Below are 26056 nucleotides of genomic sequence, written 5' to 3' on the forward strand. Positions count from 1 at the left end.
GGGTACACCCAACATCTCCTAGAGTAGTCATCAATAAATGAGACAAAGTATTTTTCTCCGCCTAGGGATGTAATTGGTTCTTGTCATACGTCAGAATGAACCAATTCTAGAACACTTTTGCCTCTAGAATTTGACGTGTTGAATTTCAACCGGTGATGCTTACTTGTTATACAATGCTCACACAAGGTAAGTGATACCTTTGTTAAGCCTGGAAGTAGCTTTTGCTCTACAAGGACTTTCATTCCTTGTTCTGACATGTGTCCAAGTTTTTGATGCCATAGCATTGCAGAATCTGAACTACATGAGGCAAGAGAGGCTTCTGCTTCTAGCAAAGTCTCTCCCTTCGATATGTACAAGTTTGTTGCTATCTTTTCTCCTTTCATCACCACAAGCGATCCACGGAATACCTTTATGATTCCTTTATGTGTTTCAATCTTGCTTGCATTATTATCCAACAATCCATAGGATAATAAATTTTTCTTCAGGCCTTTCACGTGACGCACATCTCGAATAACTTTAATTGTTCCATCATACATCTTCAATTTGATGGTTCCCATGCCAACGATCTCTAAGGCATGATCATTGCAACTATACACAAATCCTCCTGAGATAGGTTCATAATGATGGAACCATTCTCTTCTTAAGGTCATGTGATATGTTGCTCCTAAATCAATGAGTCATATATCTGCAAATCTCTTTCTACCTTCCACGGTGGTTGACGCTTCACAATATAGAGTATATCCATCATCTGAAGTGTTTGTGGTATTGTACTGTAGATTGGAGTTTTTACTTAGACTCCAACAATCATTTTTCAAGTGACCTTTCTTTCCACAGTTGTAGCACTTTAAATTCTTCTTGTTTCTCGACTTTGATCTACTATGTTTATAACAGCTGTTTTGACCACGTTCTATTGATCTCCCTCTCATCGTTGTTAACGCTTCTGCTTGTTGTAGATTTACTTGTCTGTCTTCATTGTTCTTGCACTGATTTTCTTCTTATAGAACAACAGCTGCAACGTCGTCGAAGACTAGACTGGTGACATTATTATTTGTCAAGTTGATGATGAGTTGATCATACGAATCAGGTAGACTTTGAAGTACAAGTTCAACACGTTCTTGTTCTCCTATTGTGCATCTTAAGGATGTAAGCTGAGAAAATAAATTGTTCAGTGTGTTTAAGTGCTCCGTCACTGAAGTAGATTCTAGCATCCGGAAAGTGTACAATTTCCTCTTAAGGAAAATTTTATTGTGCAATGATGTGGCCTCGTACAGTTTGGTGGGATGATCTCATATCTCCTTAGCTGTCTTATTCTCATCGATGCTTGACAATACTTCATCTGCTAATGCTATATGAAAGTTTACCATAACATTTCCTTCTATTTCGATCCATTTGTTATCATCTGTTAAATCTATCGGCCTTTCATTGATAGTTGCTAGACAACTGTCTTTCCTCAGGATGACCTTCATCTTCAATTTTCACAATGAGAAATTTTTCCTATTGAATTTTTCAATATCAAATTTCGTTACCATAGCTTATAATACGGATAGCTCTCACTATTTCACTATCGTGAATAATTCTCTGGAACCTTCAAAGCATGGGTAATATCTTCTTACTTTCTTATGTTGGAGGATCCACCTTTTGGTGGTAACCATAAAGACAATAAGTAGATATTAAACACTTAAATCTGGCTCTAATAGAGAAAAATCGCAACTGATAATTTGAGAAAATAAAAATGAAGTAAATAAGACACAAATTTTAAGTGAAAACCCCCTAAATAATATAAGGTAAAAACCACGGGCAAAGGTAGAAGAATTTCATTATGAGAAAATAGGAATTACAACTTCTCTCGATCTACCAAAGAGAAAAACAATGACAATTCTCTCTTGCTAAAAAGAAGAAAACAACTCTCAAGAAACTCTCTAAATTCTCTAGTAATGAGAGAATGCTAGAATGATTTGGGATGGTTTTGAAGCTAAATGGGTTAGGGTATTTATAATTGAAGCTTAAGGACTAATCTTATAAATATCATAAAGTATAAGGACTAAATGTATAATTATCCCATTACTTAATTTCAACAAATGTTGCACCGAATGTTGATAATTTCTGCAGCCCAAACTTTTTTGTGCTTTCAGTGCCTACCATTGACTTTCAACAGTTTAATAGTGAAAACTCTTGCACTAAGAGTATTACTATGGGTGTCGAGAAAGAATGTGCAAATCTTGTGGATACAACTCTTGTAACTAGTGGTTATCACATGGTCACTCGTAATAAAAGAGGGATATTTAAGCCAAAGTTGTATACAATCGAGCATGAGGATGGGGAAATTAAACCTAGTTCGATACATGAAGCCCTTTAGTCCAAGAAATGGAAGAAAGTTATCCTAGCAGAGTATGAAGCCACGGTGAAAAAATAATACTTGGACGTTAGTCGTGTTACTTGATAGAAGGACTATAGTAGACTGTAAATGGTTATTCAAAATTAAGAAGAATGCTGATGAAACCGTTCAACGATACAAAACTGGGCTTGTGGCCAAGGGGTTCTCTCAAATGCCTGGTCAAGATTTTCAAGACACTTTCAATAATGTTGTTAAGTTGTCTACTATAAATGTTATGCTTGCTCTTGCAGTTCGTAAAAAATGGGAGTTAAGACAAGTGGATGTGAACAACGCGTTTTTGAATCGAGATTTGTTTGAGGACATTTATATGCAACAACCACATGGATTTAAGAAGGAATCTTCAAACAGTTCGGTGTTGGTTTGCAAGCTTCAAAAAGCCTTGGGCTTCGACAAGCCCCACGCAACTGGTATGCAAAGTTTAAAAGTTTTATGGTTGGTATAGGGTTTAAGAGTTCACAAGATGTTAGTTATTTGTTTGCTAAGGTTGAAGATGGGAAGGTAATGTACATATTCTAGTCTATGTGGACGATGTAATGAAATTGAGAATGTGGTTGAGTTGCTTGGAATAAATTATCTCTTAAAGAACTTGGACAACTGCATTTTTTCCTTGGCATTGAAGTGAAGCGGGTATATAATGCAATCTTTCTTAATCAGAAGAAATATGTGTTGGAGTTGTTTGCTAAAGCAAACATGAGTAATGCTAAGTCTACGCCTACGCCCATGATTGCTTCTCTCAAACTCACTAAAGACACTGACAGTATCTTGAGTGAGGCAAAAGGGTGTCGAAACTTGGTTGGTTCGTTGTTGTATGCATATCACACTAGGCCTGACATTACATATAACGTGAATAAGCTTGCTCAGTTCATGCATGCTTCATGTGAGCAACATTTAGCTGCTGTGAAATGAGTATTACAATATATGAATGGAATTATTGACTATGGTCTAGTCTTCTTCCCGAGTGAGGATCCTTTACATCTAGTTACTTTTGCGGATGCAGATTCGGGAGGAAACATGGATGGTAGAAGGTCGATATCCGGTAACAACGTATATCTAGGGGGTAGTCTTGTTACGTGGAGTTCCAAGAAGCAGAAGATAGTGTCTAGGTCCACTACTGAGGTTGAATACAAAAGCTTGACGGATGTAACCTCGGATGTGACATGGCTAGATGTTTTACTTAAAGATATGAAAGTTGAAGCTCAAGCCAAACCGGTTGACTGGAGCGATTACTCAAGCGCAATAACTATGAGTACAAATTCGGTGTACCACTCCAAACGAAGTATGTTGAGCTTGATGTCCACTTTGTCTGAGAAAAGGTGAGAGCTCACGAGTTGAATGTGAACTATGTTCCTTCAGAGCATCATGTAGCTGATGGACTAAACAAGGCTTTGACTAGAGATTACTTTGGTGTGTTTAGACAAAGGCTGGGTGTTTTCTCCTTTGAAGAAATGAAATAGCAGGGAACATGTTGAGTATATTCTGAAAGCATCAATTTTGCCAACTCAGCAAGTTGGTTAGTTAACAAGCTGCTTAGCTCAACAAGTTTATTAATTAGGTTTAAAAAATTTGGAAGCAATTATTGTCATTTCTTTGTATTAAAACTTGAGCTAATTGTAAGCATATTGAGCCTTTGTTAATAAAGTTCTATTCAACATTGAATCTTCCTTTCATCAATATAATATCTAATAGGGTAAATTATAAATTTGATAATTGAATTTTACTCTCTCTCCTATTTCACTCACTATACTTTAAATCTTTTCATTTTTCTCATTAAACTTAATACATTAGGTTTTTTGGTAACTATCTTCACTAATGACGTTATTAAGTGGTTATTTATTTATTTTTTAATTGGTAATTTACAAATTTAATCATCAAACTTTACTCTCTCTCCTATTTCACTCACTATACTTTTAATTTTTTTCAATTTAATCATTGAACTTTATGCATTGGATTTTTTGATAAAAAATCACGTCATAACGCCGTTAGTTTTTTTTTTGTTTTTGTTTTTTTAAGGATGAGAAAGTTTCATTTAAATGTCAATAGCATCAAAGAGTACATCGCTCTTAATATATTCTGGTTCATCAAATACAAAAAAATGAGGATTGATACTCGATGAAGCCCAATGTGCAAGTGAGTGAGCCACTTGATTGGCAATTCAATTTAAGCAATGAACCTTAAAAGTCGAAGAACTTTCTAAAAGTGCATGTGCCTCGTTGCGCAACAATCCTAGCATTGATAAGTCTTCATTCTGATTAGTTAAGCGATTCACAATGGAGATAGCATCCCCTTCAATGATCACGTTCTCCCTCCCATTCTCAATCGCCATGCGAATGCCCTCCGTGAAGGCTTTAGCTTCAGTTGACTCTGCTGTGTGAGTACCCTCCAACTTTTGTGTGCTTCCGCCCATCACCATTCCATGGTGATCTCTAGCAACAACCCTTATCGCCACAACCTCGTTTTGAGCCGAAAAGGCACTATCCACATTGATTTTAAAGAACCCTTCAATTGGTTTAGTCCACAGATTTTTGTTGCCAGTGCCCATCAGTCTTTTGGTGGTGGAGAAGAACCCGAGAGCCTCCATCTCATTTAATTTGCTAAACTCAACACATCATTGACAACATCGCGTGCAGTTTGGAGACTCTCTAAACCCTATAACATCGTTAGTGAAAAAACGGCTGGTGATCAAAAAATCCAATGTATTAAGTTCAATTAAAAAATTAAAAAATTAAAAGTATAGTGAGTGAAATAGAAGAGAGAATAAAATTCAATTACCAAATTTGTAATTTACCCTATCTAATAATTAACGGTCTTAATTGTTCCATGCGAATCCATTTTAATCCAAGATAATCATAATTTAATTGGTTAAAATCAATATTGCTGGACAAAATAATGAAGATAAAAAAGAGGGCTTTGGATATGATATTCCATCGGTTAAAGCTGAAAAAAAAAATCCAAATAAACCCGTATCAGTCTCGAAGCGTTTCACTGTCAGCAACAGATAAGAATAGGAAGCAGTGTCACTTTCGGCTGTGTTCTTCATTTTCTTGATTTGGGAGTGAGAGAGAAATAAAATCAAAGGCTTGTTTGGTTTATTTTAACGTTTTAAAAATAGATTCTTCGAATCCATGATCATTCTCTAAATGAAGGTTTTGTTTTGGTTTTTATGTCCTTTACATTCAGTGCTTACTGTGTTTGTGGATGAGAGGGAGAGTGGTCCTGAGTCTTGTTCTTTGTCTTGTTCAGGGGCATTATTAATTGCAAATTCAATGCCAAAGAAACAGACGAAAAGTTCAATTGACTGCTTTTACGTTTCACATTGATTGATGTTTTTAGAAATCTCCATTGGACCCCCATTTCAAGGTTTGGGTCAGTTCTGGATAAGCTTTTGCTTTCTTCTCTGTCTTCAGCACATACGTAGCCTGGTATTATCAGCCGATTCGAGTGCAATCTGATATTCTCGATTGTTTGCCATTTTGATGTAGCTGATCGGCATGCATAAACTTCAGAACACTTTTCACCAATCAATTTTACATTATCATATATGTTCAATCCAGTTCGGCAACTCAACGAAAACTGTCAATCTTTCTAATGAAAACTTGGACCCTACTGAGATATAAATAAACTGAAATTCAACATAAATTTGCACCAGAGTAATGCACAACACAACCCTAAGAGCCAAATTTTATTCCGAGAACCAACGGATCTAAAAAATCAGCCGCACTTGTCAATCCAAAGTTCCATGCTGAAGTTCTAGCAGAAAACGTCAGCATGAAGTGATTAAACTGAAATCATGCCATATCCGTGAGACTTGCCATGTCAATTTCTGGTGCCGGAGAAATATTCCGCTTAATTTTCGTATGGTCTTGTTTACCTGTATTGTTATCTCTTTCATTTACTGCTTCGAAGTCATTGAGTTGTCTGATTGGAGCACTTCGGCTTGGACATCAGCGTATGGTCTAATGAAAGTTCTTCGCCACCAGACCTCGAATGCCCTTTGGAGATTTGGGCAGTTGTCACCAGCCTTCAGAAAGCTGTCCAACCAAGCAAGCAGAATGCTCTGCTGATCCTCTAAAGGCAATGTGAGGATCGTCCTACCAATACCTTCCTCCACAACTTTCCGATCAAATGACCTGCAGCCATGTTGCAACCAGCTGTAGTCATTGATCAAAGGCTGCAACCATGTCTGGAACAACAGTCGACGAGTGTCTTTGACTGGTAGCAGCTCCCCTTTTCCAATTCCAACAAATAGCCTAGCTGTAATGTTGCTAACATGGTAACGGGACACAATGGGCAGCTTTGAATGCAGTGTTGCCAACTCTTGCTGCGTAGCCCAAATTCGTGCAAATCCATCTGCTGCTTGCCTGTCAGCCAAAATCTCAAGCAACCATGACAGATTATCAGCATCCAAAGCTATTTGCTTCACCACAGGTTCTTTGGTATCCATGGATTCTGGTTCAGCTGCCTGTTTGAACAGAGACAAGAGTGAATCCAAGCAGTTTCTACATGATATATAAACAGTTTTGTTGACGACGTCGGCTGAATCAGCATAGCTTGGAAGACTATTGTTCTCTCTAAGAAGCTTCAATACCATAGATTTCATTTCACGCCGGCTTCTCTCCTCATTGTTTTTGAGAACAAGTTCCATAATGTGCAAAATTGTGTCTCTGGGGGAATTAGACACATCAGAAGAGATGCGTTTTAATACTGGTGTGACCTCAATACCTTCACCCTGGAGCCGCAGAACTGAAGAGACCACTTTTTCTTCTTCCTCTTTGTCAACCCAAGGAACTGCTTCCAAGTATTCCAAGCATGAAAGTATGCATGAATTAAAGCCGAGTAGCTCAGCGACCTGCAAAGAAGTTCATGACCTAAAAAATTTCATAAACGGATGAAAAATTTTAAAATACAGAAGATGGTTTTGCAATCACGTAAAGCAAAACATGACATTTTACAACTACATGCTACATGTATCGGAGTTTATGACTAAAGAAATTGTTGGATGTGCATCAACATTCAGGTGAATTTTCAATAAACATTATATTACACGGCATAAACAAGCAAATATCATTTGGGGATCGAAATATAAGAGAATGCAAAAATTTATTTTGTAATGAAATAGCTAATTGCCCAACAGATCCAACTTCATTCAGAAATTATAGTACATTGTATAGTAGAAATAACAAAATGTATTGCAGATGCAAGAAAAAGTTGCATGATACAAGCTGAACAACTAACTAAATGATATCAAAAAACTTGCACGAAGAGACAATGTTCGTTTTTCAACCAAGATGTAGGCAGAATGACATGCCTTCATGTCTCTTAACTAGCATTTATGAAGTTCAAAGAGATATGATAACATGATTGAGTAACAATCTAAGATTATTATTTGTTAAGTTTGAAATAAACTACAGATGGTGTCCTTAGCGCGTGTGTATATGCAAAACATAAAAAATTTAGGCTCCTCAAATGAAAAGGCCGTAGCATGAATGTGCAAACTACCTTGAGAATGTAGAGCACACGTGAAACACTTTGTTTGATTAATCGTTGCTTCATTTCTTTGCAGTACATGAGTCCAACAGTCTCGATGTAGATTTCAGCATCCTTGCAGTCATCAATTTCAAGGCAAAACAAACCAGGCTCTTGTTGAGAAAGTTTTTCAGTGAAAAAACTGCTATTCTCCAAAAAAACTTTCTTGTGGACGCTCAACTTAACACAATACCCATGTTTGCCAAGCAGAATCACCTCCATATCACTGGTCCCTGGCTCACCAAATTCAATTGCCACCTTCCTAGGCACATGTTCTACCTTAGGCATCGGTGGTCTCTTGGGAAATATTGGAGCACCTACACCAGGATCATCTGGGGTAAAACTTCTTTGATCATCAGAGGTAGATGCAGATCTTATCGGGGTAATCGCTGGTTTCTTCTCGGTAAGTGGGATTTGTTTCTTCTGAACATTAGACTTGAGCGGTGGTGAGGATGATTTGGGTTTATTTGGAGCATTTTGTGATTTGAGAGTCTTTTGGAACACAACAGGAGCGGGACAACACCAAAAACCTTCAGGGGTTACAGCAATTGGAACATTTCTAATCTTGGTTTGGCCTTGCTCTTCTACCTTTCTAACTCCAATTTCAGCCATTTTTAGTCAGAATTCAATGCATTATTGTAAGAAAGTTGAGCAGAAACCCCCTTAAAGTTAAAGCAGCTAAAAGATTTCTATACAGTAACCGGTTAAGCTCTCTCCCTGCCAGAAAAGATTATACAAACCAGCCCAAAACAGAAAAATGGGATTTTATTTGGAATAAAACTAACACAAATTAAAAGCTCCCTAACTTGCAGCTTCCTAAGAGAAAACAAATTTAAATAGCGATCCAAATTAAGCCAGGCTAAAGTTTCTTCAAGACACTAATTCTATCGGCAACATACAACGACAAATCCCCGGAAAAAAAGTTAAAACTTTACAGATTCTCCTATCACTATAGAGATAGAAAAAAGGGGGGATTAAGAAAGAAACTTGAAAACTCTTCTTAATTATAAAAATGAGAAACAAGCGTAACAAAAGAGTACCATTTTTCAATACCCAACAAAGAGAATCTTGAAAACTTGCAAACACTCAACCCTCAGCTGAAGAAAGACCGGTGTTAATGTGGAATCTGGAATCTGCCCTGAAAACCCATTTCTTGTCGGTTATTTCTAAGCCCGTGGGAGCCTAAAATGATCGAGTAAAAGTGCTCTGGTGTGTCGAGCATCAAAGGACCCGGTTCAACTCATACTTCCCCCAGAGCAGAATGATGAGTAAAGTGCCACTTACTAATGATATTTTGTATAAAAAAATGAAAACACAACAGCTAAAGTAAAAGTAAACTAAAGAAAAATAACCAACTTGATGCGCTTTGGTTACGTTCAATAACACTGTTTCTCACTTTTTGAATGGCTTTGCCAGTTGCCACCCTAAATGTTCTTTCTTTTGTGCAGAAAACACTTGCTTTGAAATCAAACAAGTTTCCTTTTTTTTAATAATATTTCTTCCCAAATTTCAACCTTTTAATTTTAGAAGAAAGAGAGAGAACTGCCAAACCCCATATAATTTATGGGTTGCTTTCATTTGCCGGTGCTGTTTGTTCTGCATAGAAGTGAACGTTGGTTCCATGACTAGTTGTGCCTTGGTGCGAGTTGATTGAAATGACTAATTAATGAGATAGATGCTTTCTTTTCTTTAAAAAAAAAAGAAAATTGTTTGTCAACTCAACGTGGGAACTTGTGAGGTCATTGTGATGGGAAATTCGATGAAGAATGCGAAGCTAAAAAACCAACCGTCTCTTTGGTAGTGCTGGGGATTGGGAATGACAAATAAGTAACGGTGAAAATGATGGATGGTCCAACACCAAAAAAGTCTTCAACTTACATTTCCCTAATTTTGTGTCGATTTACATTTGCATTTTAACGAGAAATCACTTATTTGTTTAATGTAAAAATAAAAGCGTGATGGATCATAGAACACCAAAATAAACAATAAAGCAACTCTCCAAAATCCTTTTGACTTCGGGTTGGAGTTGGGACATGACATCCCCTTTCCACCCCTGGCATTTTGTTCTTTTTGTTTTTCCTCGATTTTACTGTTTTTTTTTTCTCTTTAAAAGGTTCTGATGCAAGGCAATAATGGAGTTTTTAGCAATGATGAAAAGAAAAACAAAAAAAGGATGGTCTCTCATCATCAGTGGTTCCATTTGCAAAGATGGCGTGACTGACCCTAACTGGAAATTTGGCCCACTTCACCGCTCCTCTGAATCATTTTTTCCATGTGATGGGTCGTCCTTGGTGGAGCTGAACTCATGTGCCATGTTTATGCTATCATGGTCTCTATAATCTAATCTAATATAATCTAGAGAATGTCATTAATCACCTTGATTCTGTCATTTGCTTGTTTTAATCTCTATATAGTTTGGCACACTGTATCTTAGATAACAAGTATGATGATTAGTCACATCTTAAGTATCATTGTCATATTTTTGTTTTCAGAATCTTTTCCTTAATAAATAAAAAATAAATAAATTTGATATCCATTGAGTCCATCCCAAGCAATGATCTAAATAACACCCTGGATGAGCCATAGTTGGCTTTCATGCATGTAAACTATTATGACATTAGAGAATAGCTGTATTTATGTTCTTATCTGAGTATCGAAATAACCTGAATGAAATAAAGGAACAAATTGTTGAACTGCTCGAACATTACAATGGAGAGAACAAACCAGTGTCACTATTAAGGCTGATGCACAGCTACCAAAAGAGGCAATTCATACATCAGAAAGAACTGCTTTCTAATATTCCTAGGCTAAGCTTTCAACCTAAGAACTTGATACAATGCGGAGAAAAAAACCTACTGTTTTTGCCTGATTTCAGCACTCGGGGAAAGAAGCGGAACTTGAAAAAAGAATTCATAAAAGACACTGCATGTTTTCGCCTGTTTTCTTGAAGCTCATTTAGAAAGAAGAAATTGCATAGGTTCCATGACAAAAGTTTTAAGTTGCATGTTGTCTGGAGCCTCCATAACTCAATTGCCAACAATCGTGATTTGGCAATTAATCAGCTGCCTTAATGCAAGAATAAATGCCAGATTTAGTCCTGTGACTGAATTGGAGGTAGCGATCCTATGTTAGTGCCATGTATCCTGATTTGGGAACTAGAAAGGCAAAGTTTAGATGGGCATGGAGAGCCCTTCGTTTCATTGATAGTTTAGTAAAGGCGGCCCCGACAGGCAGAAGCTCCACATTGACATGGACGTTCTTGCCCACGCAGCAGTTCATAATGATAGTCAAAAGTCAGCTCTTCACCCATAGCTATCTGCAAAAATGTAAAATGAAAAGATGGCAGGAATCAATACATGTAAAGCACTTGAGAAAAATGAAACTGACAATTTTTTAAAAGTTCATTTTCTTTTTCAATGACAAGAGGCTTACATGACTACAATTATCCATAAAAAATTAAAATATCAGTCCTACAACATCTTGGTTGAAGAAATAAGTTGAGAGATGCATATTCGAAATCTTATTGCTTTTGCATAACATTTTTGAACTTAGATCATCCAAGATTTCATAGGCATCACATTTGACTTTATGATGTTGAGAATTGCTTACATCTTGACCGGCATAGAGCCCAATGTGAGCACGCTCACAATCCATGCTGTCAACAAGAACTTGATGATTCACAAGATTAGGCGAGCAACTGGGAGAATTTAAAGGAAATTAGACAAAGAAGTTGTCAAGAGTAGTCGTATTCACAATGAAAAATGGTCAATATATTCAAAAACCATTGAATCGTTCACAATTATTATGGTCAAGCTACAATTTAGAAAATATCAGAATAATAAGGAAAAGCATTTTGATACGTGATGCATAGCATGTGTACTTACCTATGATTGATGAACCGAGAAACATTTCCATATTTAGTAGCATCAATAACATATTGGATCTGTCCTTCAATCAATCTGCTCATATCATTGATATGAAAATCAACATTATACATGTAGTTGTAACCCTCTCTATCGTAACTGAAATTTGATCATATAGCCCATTCAGTAAAAAACATCAAAGCAAGAATAAATTGAAAAAGAATCTTCATAAATCAAGAGGTGAAACCTGATGCGCCTATTATTTGCCTCCTGCTCATCTAGAATCTCACCAACGTACTCACACACAAATGTGCCACTCAAGATCAGTTCACCAGCTCGGACTCCCCAGCCCTGAAGATCAACATGAAGAAAAGTAGAAAAACAAAGCATTAGAATAAAACCAAAATTTGAAATCATTACCTTATTCTCTGTTTTGAAGACTTCCAATTTCACTTGTACTCCGTTTTGCAAAACCCTATTTGGACATGCTCTATTGCAGCTACACATGTGATTGCATTCATAGACAAGGTAACCCTCCTGCACAGTTTCAAAAGGGTTTAATCACAGAATATAAATCGAAATCAAAAGAGGGGTAAATATGCCAACTAGTCTAAGCGGTCGCATATACTTGTCTAAAAAGGTTTTTTACAGTATAATGTAGTGAATTCAAGCTCTTTTTTCAGATTAATCTAGGATAAGTATAAGACAATATATGTTCAAAGATAACTCTTAACCATTTGACATTGAACGCTCACACCTCTGACATTTCTGGAGCTCTAACATGGAACCTCAAGCTTAGATAAGCTTTTGAGTATCAAATCAGATTGATAACACACTCATTTACAAACATTATAAACTACTCACTGCAGACCGAGCAAAACAGACAATAAAAGTATCTGAAAAACTGTTCTAAAAAGAGTCTTCAAGCAAATAATGGCACATGCTCTTTTATAAGTGATTTGAGAAGCAATATAAGCAAGCAAAACTATGATGCTTTACAGTGAAAATAGTAATGGCTGACAACAAGAATTAAAGTACCTCCAAGATAATCCGACCTTTGTCATCATATGGAAATCTACCACGCATGGGTTTCCCATGTATGTCTCTTGCATCTTCATAATCATTATCAAAGAGATATACATGATCACATGCCTCAGGACAGCATGTTGAATTGGAACAGGTGCATCCAAGTTGTAAACTCTGAAAAGATATGCAATAATTAGAAGGAAAAAACCACACGAATAAAACCTATCAAAGCAATTAAAAATGCACTCCGTCATGTAAAGGGTGAGATGCAAGCCATGAAAAAAGGATGATGTCTGTTCTTGCCCTAATAACTGCATTGGATAGTAATATCAAACAAAACCCAGAAATCTCCAGTTAAGGGAATTATCAAGAATCTAAAGAACTTATGGTGCTAAAGTCATTGTTCCATGCAATGAAGTAAAGTCCATTGGCATAATTCTAAGGAGTCTAAATGAAGTGGAAATAGAGAAAAAAGGATGTAATAATACAAACACGAAGGTACCTTGGGATCAAGTTGAAGGAATTGATTGAGCAAAGATTTTGGAACATAAGTAAAGCTTTCCCATGGCATGGATGATACAGCATTTTGGTCATTGGAGTCATCACCACAGATGTTAAGGGAATTACAAACACCTTCATCCACTACACAAGCTACTGGAACCGATTCCTTCCCAAAACTTATATCATGACACAAGACACGGGCTTTCTGCATGGGCAGTTGTCTTAAATGTTGCGAATCAATGATACAGTGGCCCTCATCCAGTTCCCACTCATCCACACGATCCAAAGAATCTGCTGATTGGTGGCTTTCAAAACCGTTAGGAAGGGGCATTAACGGGGACAGAAAATCTGGGTCCTTGACAGCTTTACATCCATTTAAACATGTAAAATCATCTTTGTGCCATTCGACTTGAATGTTATGCTCACTACAAAGCCTGGCTGCTTTAAGATACACACATTCTGGTAATGTTCCATACTTCTTCTCCAATGATGTTTTGAGGCTCTCCTTGCAACAAGAAGAGCGAGCAATATAAAAAATGTCCAAGTTATTAGGTCGTTCTATTGTTTTATGAATTTCAGAAAATAAAATTTTTGCAAGGGAATAACACTGGAATTCCACTAATCTACCAAGACTCGCAGTGTCTGTTACATCAGGGTCTACACTATTGGTGTCAGTGTCAATCAACTTTGATGCCTGCAAGCGTTTCTTCATAGTGGCAGTTGCCCTGTTTCTGATTCTGTATGACACTGCCCCCAGACCTTTCTTAAATCTAGGACGACTAAGTCTCCCAGATTTTAGTTTATATACAAAATAATGCACCCCTTTCTTAGGGGCCCGGGAGCTAACTAAACATGATCCCATGTGAGCAGCCTGGTGATGGCGGCCAAGATCAGGCAGCAAATCAAATTTCAAGCCACAAAACCTGCAAATAAACTTTTGGAAACTGCTGACAATCTCTGAATTATTATCCAAAGAAACTGAGTTGCCAAGCTCAAGTTTCTGTGGATATTCCTCACCCGCAGATTGATCATGCTGTTGAGCAATCTTTGACGGTCTAAAATCAACAGGATGAGCTGATTGCACATGCAACCATAAATCATCAGTGTTGCCAAAATGGCTGCCACAGGGAATGCATCGGAAAAGCATGCAGTGTTCAACAAATTGCACATGGTGTCTCTCCTGAACATGGGATTCTAAAACCTTTTTGTTAGTAAATGAATCCAGGCAGATTGCACACGCATAACCTCTAAAAAACCATTGTGCTTCCTTTTTGTGATTCTCCATCCAGTGTGTGCTGAGCTGCTGGTCATCAGAAAATTCCACTGAACAAATTTTACACTTAATAGCCCTGTCATCATCAAAGCTATCATTAACAGCCAACGGCAAGGAAACTGGTTTTTCCTCAACGGAGGACAAAGGTGCACCTTTATTGTCAGTGAAGCCCCATAACATTTGGAGTCGCTCCTTTTCATTGTAAACCAATTTCATCAAAATTTCTCCAACTCTAAAATCCTTTGAAGCTTCAGAAAGGGCCCATTCAAGCTGGACTTTCACAGGAACTGGGTTTCTTAGAGATAAAATACTTTTAAAGAGCTTGTAGAAAAGTTCACATGCTTTATGTAAATGCATTTTTTGCTCTAGTGAATAACAGTCCTTCAAAATATCTAGAAACACTTCTTTGGATACTATCCTGCTCTTACCATTCCGAGCACGCTTGAGCCAACTGGGAAGGTGCTTATCACAGTATAACGAATTCCGTTTAGGACTTTCATGACAGGGATCAAAACCACCATTGGAAAATAAGCCTATGCAATGCAGTAATTCAGTGCTATCATGATTTTTACCTGAATGTTCAGGCTTCTCAATTAAACTGAGTCTTCCATGGAATGCATCACTCCCAATTACCGACACTGGCTCCACTTTCAGGGGACTTTCACTTTCTCCCATTGAAACAATATCTGTACAATATGTGGCCTCAGAACTGGGAATGATCTCCCCATGCTTCCTTTTTAGTGTGTTCTCTGGAGAATGCGGGACATCATTTGCATTAATTTTGGGTCTGTGTTTCTTGCAGAATGAAGAGCCATAGAGCGACCTATGCTTGCATCTAGTGCCAAGCACAGTGGTACCTTCACACATTGGTGTATCAACAGGAGGAGTCATTTCTGCTTTTCCTGAGCTACTTGCAAAACGAGAGGCCAAATGTACACAACAATAAACATCCCCTTCATTTGCCCACCTCACACACTGCCTTCCCTTTGACTCTATAAATGCTATGCACTGCTGATTTTTAGTCGCATTATCTATGGATTTCTTAGCAACTGCTTGATTCAGGGACAATAATGCCAACTCTTTTGGCTGAATATGCAGAGCTGAGGTGCTATTAACCTCAACACTTGCTTGTGTTTTTTCAACACTGTAGGTGTGGATGGGCTCAGAATGCCTTGATTCAACCACAATATTGTCCCAACTGTCGGTCAGATTATTTGATGCATCCATTGGTGTGGTTTGCTTCCTCTCTTCTTCCTTTTACAAACTCCTAGTGTTGGCATATTGACATCTACAGCATCCTGGATACTGAAAAAACCAGAGTCAATTTCAACAGTCATAGTTTGATTGGAACCATTGCTTTGCATTTGGGAGACATGTGTCTCTGCACGGCGGATTTCAAGCTTGGGCCTCTTCCTGCTAACTTGAAGATTTTTGTTTGAGGGGTCATCATTGTTCTGACAATCAATAGCCCCAGCAGTAGATACAGGGTGAGATGTTGAGAACCATTTCATAACTTCATGCTTCCATGTTTTCCATTCAGAACCAAGTGTGGATTGCACTGGTGCATCCCCAAGAGACCTAACATCATTCCATAGAATAGAATCAAACAATTCCTGAATCAAAGACAACGGGAAAAATATTAGTTTTATGTCGAAGGGGAAACAATTCCAGCAATAATAAATAGATGCAACTGATGCACGGTCCCTTGTTTGCCTTGATGGAATGTCACTGCTATTATAAAAACCCTTTCTGGGATGCAGAGGGTGGTTTGGCAGTTAATATTAGATTATAGAAATTGCACTTGAGGTCGTCATTTGAGAATCATAATTTTTTATCACATTCTATTTAAATATACACTGGAATTTAACATAAATGCCCAACCGTAGAAAAAGACATACCTCCTTTAGCAATTCAATGGATTCAGCACTATGTGCATTCTGACATTGCTGCACCCATGAGTGATAAGACTCCTGAAGCCAGTCAGCATTTATGTAGTGCTGCAATATCATCTGCAACCGAGAAATGCTATTACTTATATCTTTAACGCATGTGTTGACAGAGATGATAGAGATGGATTAATTAAAATGCAACGGTGGACAGCAGGGTGTCTCATGAACTCTACAATTAGGGATTAGTGACCATTTATATCCCCTAGGGATATAATCTCATAGTAACAAATAAAAGTCTAATAAAAGGTAAAAGAACAGGTATTTTGATGAGTTTCTAATAAAGTGTAAATATATTAAATTAAATTAAGAGCACAAATGTAGTAGGGAAGACCAAGCACAAATCTTTGCTGTTCATGTTCCTAAAGCCTCCGATCTTATTATCATTTATTGAAAAGTATCCAAGCATGGCAAATCACCCACATTACATGCTATTATTTGGTGGGTCCATGATTTCATGCTGGCAAAGTTTCATACATCTAAATATGTCAAGTGAAGAATTTACATGATGAAGTTTCAAAAGCATATTTCCAAGATCAGAATAACCAATGCAGCGTGAAGCCTCCATGGCGAATTCCTTCCAGACAATCACATTACGTGCTGTCTCTATCAAAGCCTACACATGTAGAAATAAAACTCTGGTAAGAAAGGCGCCGACAAATTGAGTAATATACCAAATAAAAAAGGATTAGAAAGAAGAAAAAAAACAGTACCTCACAATGAAACTGATCAATTATATTGAGCAAACCAACAGCTAACTTTTGCATTATGTACCGTCTTGCAACAGACAAATCTCTAACCATTTTTAGTCCAACTTTATGATTCCTATATGCAATTGGCTGAGGGAATTCGTTAATAGATCGAACAAGTAGCATGTCTGCCCAAGAATAATTCCTGGTGTGAGGAAAATATATCACAAAATACTGCTTCCGATCATGAGTTGGTTTTGCTTTTAAAGTTGATAATGGCCAGTCTGCCCTTGCACATTTGATGCCAGCCTGCCATTTTCCTCTCCACTATATTTGGAAAAACAGATGAGTATCAACATGAGATACATGCTGCACGTATATTTATCGACTAGGAAATTAAGTAATTAATAAAAACAATATTTATTTTTTGAGAAAAATAAAAATAGAGAACAGTAGAAAAAGGATTTTCATTTAGAAAAATATTCAGACGGCAATATAAAGGGAATTTAAGAGCATAAACAGATAATGAGTACACAAATGCAGATAATCCGAGAAAATAAACATAAGGCATAATATGAGAACACATCCAAAAAACCATGGCATCAGTAATGTGAATCAAAACCAAAATCATTGGATAAGAGATATGTTGTTTCACGACTAAAACAAGAAATCCTACCTTGACCCACAATGCCACAGATTCATCACGATCTAACCACTTGGACTCTGACGGAGACAACTCTGCCTCCTTGTTGTTGCTTGGCAATTCACTTTCAATGGTGTCAATAATTAAATGAGAGTTTTGAGAGGCCAAATCAGGTCCAGTGCAACAATTCTGCACATTTGAAACTTCTTCGTAATCATGTGATTCACAAGATAATCTTTGGCGCTCTGCTTGACAATCATTATCTGAAGATCCACTATGGCAATCTCCAGAAATTGGCAAATGATCCCTTGTGCCTTGGTCTGCATCCTGTCTTCCAGCTGGATTTCTGACCACATTTGACAATAAGTCATCCATCCTACCATCCGATTCTTGAACTTGTTTCCTACGTTCCAAGCAATTAGTTTCTCCCTCGCAAGTTGTTCCTGAACTCGGTTGAGCGCACTCAGAGCCCGCAACAACACCAGAAGAAGGGGCCACTTTCATGATTCAAACCGAAATCTCTATAGCGGTATAATGTGCAATGCATATGAACATCAATTGGTCCCCAAAGTCAATTTCCTGTCCAAACAAAGCTCAGACCATACTATAGTCAGATGATGCAAAAGAAACATTGTCCAAGGATATATAACGGAAACTGGAATAAAAATCATGGAGAAGTCCTTCCTAAGCATCAAGATAGGTACTTTAAAGGACATAACAGCTTCCAGGAAAAAAATGCTAAAGCTGAAGGCCTTTTTGCCAGCATTAAAATTCATTTAACTTCACATTGAATAGCAATTTATACATTTCTAAAACATCCTGGTTTAAGTACAGAATTGATAGTTAAAATTTACTTGAGCAGAATTGTAATCATAACTGTGCATCCCATTTATAAAATAAACCAGCACTCTTGATTATCATCAATCATTATTTAAAATGAAAGAAATTACAAACATTTGCTGCAATATAATAAGCAAATCAGAAAAGAAAAATATATATTAAAAATAAACTTTCCATGTACTCGAAGGAATTTATTTAGAATATATTGCGTGTTAATTAGCAAAAATAAGAGCCCCTTTAGGTTCTTTTAGCAAGTACAGGGTTCCTGAAAAACCTAATGCTATTTATCCAAAGAAACAGTACCATGGTAGACCCAGATCTTAAAAACCACCTCAAAACCAAAATCTCCAAAGATCGTTAAGCCAAAACCCCAAACTAACAAGACCCAGAAACAGAATTCTCACAGAACCCTAACATATGAACAAAACACGTCATTCATTAATCTTGCAACAACAATAATAACCCCAAAAGAAGTTCCTTTTTTATAAATAAAAAAAGAAAGAAAAAAAATAACTTTTTTCAATCAAACTCATTAATGTAAATAACCACATAATCCCCAAACCGGTGTGATAACATGGTGTAGATGGGTCCAAATTGCAGATCATAGAAGTAAAGAAAGATGTACAATCTCCGAATCATATAACATATGATTTTTTTTGGCTAAACATTCAAGGGGAAAACATTACATTAAGTTAACAGGTTCCTTTTAGGGGAAGGGGCAACATATAGTAACAAATATATTAATGGCATACAAAAAAAAATAGCACAAAGCAGAGAGCAGCTAGGTCACAGAAGAACCATAGAATTAGAAATTGACTGCAAAAAGTAACGTACATGATATTAGCATATAACATGTAATTTCCTTTACCTTCCATTTCCAAATAAAGAGTTTTAAAAAGGAAGATGACCCAATGTTTGCTTTGGGGTTTGGGTGTTTTTAGGTGTGGGGGGTTAATCGATAGATTGGCTCATGACTTGTGTGATATGGGGAAATGGGCATATATGTCCCCCGTGGCCAAAATTGGGAAGGAAAAAAAACTGATTTGAAAAAGGGAAATTCAAAGATCGCGTGTGAATATGTGACTCTTTTTTTAAGTGAGTTGGAAACGAATAGGAAAGACCAAAAACAAACTGGGTTTTGTGACTTTGTCTATTTTTGGGCTGTTTTTTAAAGTGTTTGTGCTTCTGTTTTTGTACTTTGGTTACGTGTGAGGATCGAAATGTTAAAAGAGCAGGGTATGGGATTGGTTAGCTTTTGATCTGAAAACTGAAAGGGGGCTTGTTGGTGGAAGGTGAGAGAAGGGCCTTTGGGGATTTGATTTATTAGCAGTGGTTGCATTGCAAGTAGCCAAGTATTAGTAGACATCGAGATGAAAATTTACAGCGCGGTCAGTCTAATGTTTTTTGGTTACTGTGTAAAGTCTACGAGGGCCTACTGCCTGTATACCCCTTTCTCTTTTAACAGATCTGATGTTCACCCTTTTCTCGTATTTTTAAACAGCACTTCAATTTAATGTTATTATTAATTGACAATATAAAATACATTCATTCAAGAAATTTAAATTCATTGAATGATTGCAATCGAGAAAAATAATATTCTTTCTAAATGTTTTAAATTTATAAGATATATGCATCATCGATGATTAATGAGAATTCTGAATAGATGTTTACTTATAATTTTTATCTATTATTAAAATAAAGTTTTAGATTCATTTAAACTGAATAGATAAAAACACACCGAAAGGAAGGGAGAAAAGTAGGCCACTATATTATAAACAGACGAACTCCAATGCAGTCCTGATAAGCTACTAAATTAAGTGCAATGATAGTAATACATCACCAGCCACACCAACTGTGAGAACGAAACAAACCCAACTTAGCAATGACTGTTTTTTCTTGCAAAATCATGGCAAATTTATTATATGATAATGGACGACTATTATCTTACTTCAATAGATTCTCATTTGCTTATACCAATTAGGCAATTAAAACAGCAGAAATCTGTATAATCATCAAGCTCAACCAAATCAAGACACTATGAGTTAAAACTAGCTGGAATTGCCAGGAGAGAGATGCTTTGTGAGACATTCTTTCATCAAGCTTAGGGTTGTTTGTTTATTTCATAATGATTAGGCGCTAAATGATTCAAATATCGAATGATTCAGAGGCTCTGTATGAATTAACTATGAATGTGATATGTTGTTTGATAATACATCTGAATGGCCGGTCTGAATGACAAAAAATGACCATATTACCCTTCTGTATGATTTTGTGCCAAAATAAAATATATTTGTTTCTACCTTGTGAATAAATGCTAAAAAATATTTTACTTTTTGATGCTTATAAAAACACATTTTTTGTCAAAATTATCAACAATCATAACAAAATATAAAATCAAGTAACTTAAAAACACATTTTTTAGACAAATTATCAACATTCATAATAAACAAATCTACTGACATAAAAGACTGGTTTATGTTTTTGATGAAACAAAATACATAACAAGCATTCTTTTGTTCTAGACAAATCAACCCAAAAAAAATATATTAATTTGAAGCATTTAAAAACAATTGATTAGCAATGTGATCACGCAGATTAACCATATACTCATTGCCTTGAGGACCCCATTCAACTCCATTTATCTCGTATTGTTCATTTCCATTATCTTGTTCTTCACTATCAAACATGTTGTTCTCGTTGAAATCCATAAATAATTGATCATAAACTTTGCATTTTCTTATAAAATTATGGACAACAAAACATGCAATCACTATGTCTCGTTGTATTGGAAAAGGATAAGGAGCCATTTGCTTTACGATTAGGAATCTTGCTTTCAGAACTCCGTAGGCACGCTCTATAACATTTCTAAGTTGTGCATGAGCATGATTGAACCTTTCCTCCTTGGTTACGGCACGTTGACGTCGAAAATTTGCTAGCCAATACCTCGTATTACGATATGGAGCCATAAAGCCACGTGTGTTGGTATATGCAGCATCACAAAGGTAATACTTATTTGTTATTTATATATAAGCATTAAAATTTTGTTACAAAAAACTATAAATAAATGTAATGAATTAAAACATTTTAATACGATAGAAAGAAATGATATATACCTTGTGGAGGAAAAGGAAAACTCGAGTTTGGATTAAATGCAACTTCTGTCAAAACTCTAGAATCATGTGCTATGCCCTCCCATCCAGCCCACACAAATGTGTATCATATCAAAATCACAAATTGCCAAGACATTTTGATAACATTCACCTTTCATCTTCCTCTATAACGAGCTTGTTGATCGATAGGAACTACAACATGTACGAGTGTTCCATCTAGTGCACCTACTGCACCCTTTATTGAATAACATAAATGGTAAGAAATTGAAACATTATTTTTTGGGTGATAACAAAAAAATATATAAAAAAACATACTGAAAATATTTCTTGTAGGTGTCTTTGTCTTTGTGTCATATTCGGTGTTGTTTCTTGTGATGTTAGAACTATTATTTCTCTTGTGAATTTTATCATTGCACGTCGTACCTCATGAAAGCATTTATGAATGGTTTGTGTGGAGTATTGGAATCTCATTTTAACCATTCGAAAACGTTCATTATAACCTATAATTGTTAGAAATATAGCCATTTTCTCTTCCACGGTTATCATCCTACTATTTTGCAACCAATTTCTTTGTTTTAAAAGGTTACATAACAGTATATATGCATCATGAGATAGACACATTAATTCATGGTATTGTGTATTCGACTCAAATAACAATTCTTGTGTATATATGCATGTCCAGTCAATGTTGAATTATTGTCTCGAATTCTTTCAGCTCCTGGTGATGCATTTACCATCCAAAACCACCATATAATGATTAGAAACACCTCCTCGTCATTTAAATCCATATGGAACCTAGTCGAAACAAAATATAAAAGACATCATCAAAAAGACACATTCAAGTTATAGATAAATGATAAAAGGACATCATTAAAACATAACAAAGTATTTATAATCATCAAAAAATATTTCTAATCCAAAGAGTATTTCTAATCCAAACAACACATTTTAATAAGTGAACTAACACCATATACAGCTTGATTCTACGGTTTTTTCTTATATTTAGAGGACCTCCGTATATTCATTGGTCTATCAATTTCTATGGTCTAATAACATATCCAAACAGTATATATAAGTCCTTTTTACATGTAAGTTTGATGTCTTTCCCTTGGCTTATATCAATAGCATTTGGTACAAAACAATGCTTAATAGCAAAAGGAGAGAAATCCATGTGTACCTAAACACCAGTAACAGTGAGCACTGAGCAGAAAAACAGAAGCAAAGGCCAAAGGGTAGTAGTTGCAGCAACCGGCAGTTGGCAAAGATGAGCGGAAGGAGAGCATATGAGCAGCAAATGGTTGAAGCTGGCCGCAAGCAAACGACAGCTATGTCATTCAAGATGCATAAATTAATAAACCCAAAATTGAAATATAAAAGAAAACATTCAACATTGTACCAAATTGAACTTTGATAAACCAATTAGCAGGGAGGAGCAATCGGTTTAATCAGTCAGTTCATTAGATTTTTTCATGTAAACCGACTTAACTGACATTACTAATAGATAACTGACTAGATCAAAATCATTTGTCTAAAGCAATCAAACCGCAGCGATATAACTTGGGCGGGTTATTTCAGTTACCAAAGTTTTAAAAAAAATGGATTTTCTTGCTACTGCCGGAATTTATTCCAATATGCATAATAAAAAAAACCCGACAATTCATCAAAGCTAAGCATTGATACAAATAAAGGGATCCCAAATTCATCAAACCCATTTCCAAGTATCAAAAAATAAAAACATAAATCAAAACCCTTCACTAAATTTCTGAACACAACCAAAGAAACAGTCGGGCAAAGGTAACATGTTCTTTAAGAAGGACATAAGATATAAAAATTAAAAAGGCTTCACCAAAGAAAAAAATGAACTAAAGAGAACATTACCTTAGAAACGGAATTGTTGAGAACCAGCGGCAAGCAAAGGGATTGTCAAAACAAGAACTAAACCAAATCCCTAAAAAGAAAAGGGGGGAAAGGGTCAAACAGAGTAGCCAAAGAAACATATCAAACAATGGAAAATTCAGCTCCAGCAAATTTCATAAAGGAAGAAGAGAGAAAAACCAATAACTAAGACGATTAAAAACAAAGTCCAAAAGGAAAGCATAGTTCAGATTATCTCGAGGAGTGGGAAGATTAGTTGTTGCTCATGAGCGAAAGTAAATGATAAAGAGAGGGAGAAAAAGGGTATTAGCGTGCGTCTGAATGATTAGGCGAGAGTTTTAAGTCTGAATCGGTCAGCAACTCTAAATCATTCAGAGCGAAGAAATTATACGAACCAAACGCGCTTCGGTCCGATTCAGCGTTCAGATCTAAATGATTCAATTAAAAGGTAAACAAACAGCCCTTATTTGCTTCAGGATTCAGTACTAAAATGGAGGACATCAAATGGAATTCTTCAAGACTACAGGTTAACTAATTAATGGTTCAATCAATTTTTATGCAGTATTTGCAGCAGTTTATTCCAGCTGTTCTCAAATGAAATTCAAGCATCCTAAGTAAATATAACATGGATGTTTTTCCAATCAACAGTACTAGAACATTTGATAGGTCTCTATGGTAGCATAAAGTCGAGTATTTTCCAAGTTTTGATCATGAAATCGAAAGAAAAAAAACATGCAACTTAGCAAGCAAGATTGAACTTTCCGTAATCAAACCCACAATGAAATGCATCAAACCCAGATTTTTTTACATAATAATTGCATGAATCAAAAAGGGAGGGGGGAGCCTTAGACATTATGCAAGCAAAATATGAAGCAACTTATGTTATTCTTCTTACCAAATTCTATCATAAATCAGCAACATATAAGAGCAGCAATGGGAAAAGTTACTGGTTTGCAACCCAATAACCTAGTATCCAAAACCATGAACGAAGCTGCTAGAGAAATCAAAAAGAGAAAGCCATTTGAAGCAGCAAAAAAAATAGACTTTTTCTCGATTTGTGCGTGTCATCCTTGGGCAGGGGCCATGCTAATCTTCTGTATCGTTCCAATTATTTCGGATGTCCACGAAGGGACCAGCTAATGCTGCTGGCTTCTGCTACTTAAACTGTAACGAGGGAAATTTACTAGGGGACGTGGGATGGTTGGCTCTCAATCTCATCTTGCTAACTAGACAAACGCCTGTTGAGAATAGCCATTTGGGTCTTAAAACTTCAGCTCAATGGGGAAAAACAATTTTTTAAGACCCAAAACAGAGATTTTGGATTTTTTAAGAACTATTTTATGGGGCCACTCTCGAAATTGCAATCAAATTCAAAAAGAAACTTTATTTTCGTTGAGCCCATTTTATGCAATGAAGATAATCATATGAAATCAGCTGGGTGAATGTTTTTTCTTCGGCCACCTACCTTTCAATGGAGTTGAGCCGGTAAGTGTTAGTATTAAGAAGAGGTGGAGGATATCCCACCTCTGTGTTTACCTACTAGTCCTCACTGTCTTTTGATAATGCCTTTTTGCTCCCAAATACGCCAAATTTCCTTTACTTTGTGGATATCCCTTTATTCCACCATCTTCCTTTGAGAAAGTTTAAAAGACAATATGCTATGCTTAAAAAGGAGATGAAGTAAAGTAACTTATAATATGATTTCCTGCAGATTCTTATTTTTAAAAAATATATATGTTCCATACGTCTTGAATCCAAGCATCATAGGTTGTTAACTTTTAAATGTTATTTATTCATTTTCTTGTAATATAATCAGGCGTTTTTCCCGAAAAAACACCGATAACCGGTATATTTACCGATCTAACATCGGTCAGACTATATTTTCCGATCTAACACCCTTAACAGTAAAGCGCGCCCCTTGCACCGCGCTATATGTTGATTTGACGCCACGTGGGGTAAGACGCCCCTAAAACGCGCCTTATGCTGATATGAATACACGTGAGTATAGCGCGGTCCCTGGGGCGCCTTACGCCACATAGGAGTATAGCGCGGCCCTGGTGCGCCTTAACTTTATTAGGTTCTTTTTCCCACACTCTGCGGCAAGGCCCCATTTTGGTTTATCTTTTAAGATTTATCCCATTCTAACAATGCAGCCGCAACATTAATGTGAAACTCAGTCATTACTCACTTACATCGAGTAAACCCAGAACCAAAGTATTTTTTTTAATAAATAAATAGAAAATTCATACCATGAACGAGATTAAAAACGCTTCCATTGGGTTGATAATCATAGATCACAAGCCTTTCTCCTTTGGCTTGAAAACAAGTTAGGGATCCGACCGGAGAGGGAGTTGTTGTGGAGACTAAGGAGC

At 36.4% G+C, this 26056-nt stretch overlaps 2 protein-coding genes, 1 long non-coding RNA gene, 1 other non-coding gene and 1 pseudogene across 5 annotated transcripts; all 5 read right to left on the minus strand.

Moving 5' to 3' along the window:
• Nucleotides 1-4547: 4547 nt before the first annotated feature.
• On the minus strand, nucleotides 4548-4973 carry LOC120152374. The gene has a single exon (XM_039164600.1). The coding sequence runs from the start codon at nucleotides 4971-4973 to the stop codon at nucleotides 4548-4550; it is 426 nt and encodes a 141-aa protein (XP_039020531.1).
• A 1005-nt stretch (nucleotides 4974-5978) lies between these two features.
• LOC120152453 (BTB/POZ domain-containing protein At3g50780-like) lies at nucleotides 5979-9484 on the minus strand. Of its 2 annotated transcripts, XM_039164673.1 has the most exons (3): nucleotides 7892-9484; nucleotides 6245-7241; nucleotides 5979-6210 (listed from the first exon to the last, which is right to left on the minus strand). In XM_039164673.1, the coding sequence occupies exons 1-2, from the start codon at nucleotides 8528-8530 to the stop codon at nucleotides 6285-6287; spliced, it is 1596 nt and encodes a 531-aa protein (XP_039020604.1). In that variant the 5' UTR covers nucleotides 8531-9484; the 3' UTR covers nucleotides 5979-6210; nucleotides 6245-6284. The 2 variants fall into 2 exon arrangements, with proteins under 2 accessions (XP_039020604.1, XP_039020603.1); XM_039164672.1 differs by having other exon boundaries at nucleotides 5979-7241.
• Nucleotides 9485-10617: 1133 nt separating this feature from the next.
• Nucleotides 10618-18726, minus strand: LOC120152279 (annotated as a pseudogene).
• A 3705-nt stretch (nucleotides 18727-22431) lies between these two features.
• LOC120152281 lies at nucleotides 22432-24963 on the minus strand. Its single transcript, XR_005518666.1, has 4 exons — nucleotides 24580-24963; nucleotides 23688-23757; nucleotides 22987-23113; nucleotides 22432-22604 (listed from the first exon to the last, which is right to left on the minus strand). It is a non-coding gene; the product is annotated as an uncharacterized LOC120152281 (long non-coding RNA).
• LOC120152484 lies at nucleotides 24717-24817 on the minus strand. The gene has a single exon (XR_005518681.1). It is a non-coding gene; the product is annotated as a U6 spliceosomal RNA (small nuclear RNA).
• Nucleotides 24964-26056: the final 1093 nt, after the last annotated feature.

Source organism: Hibiscus syriacus, unplaced genomic scaffold, assembly GCF_006381635.1.
Source record: "Hibiscus syriacus cultivar Baekdansim isolate YM2019G1 unplaced genomic scaffold, ASM638163v2 tig00111088_pilon, whole genome shotgun sequence".
Lineage (NCBI taxonomy): Eukaryota > Viridiplantae > Streptophyta > Magnoliopsida > Malvales > Malvaceae > Hibiscus > Hibiscus syriacus.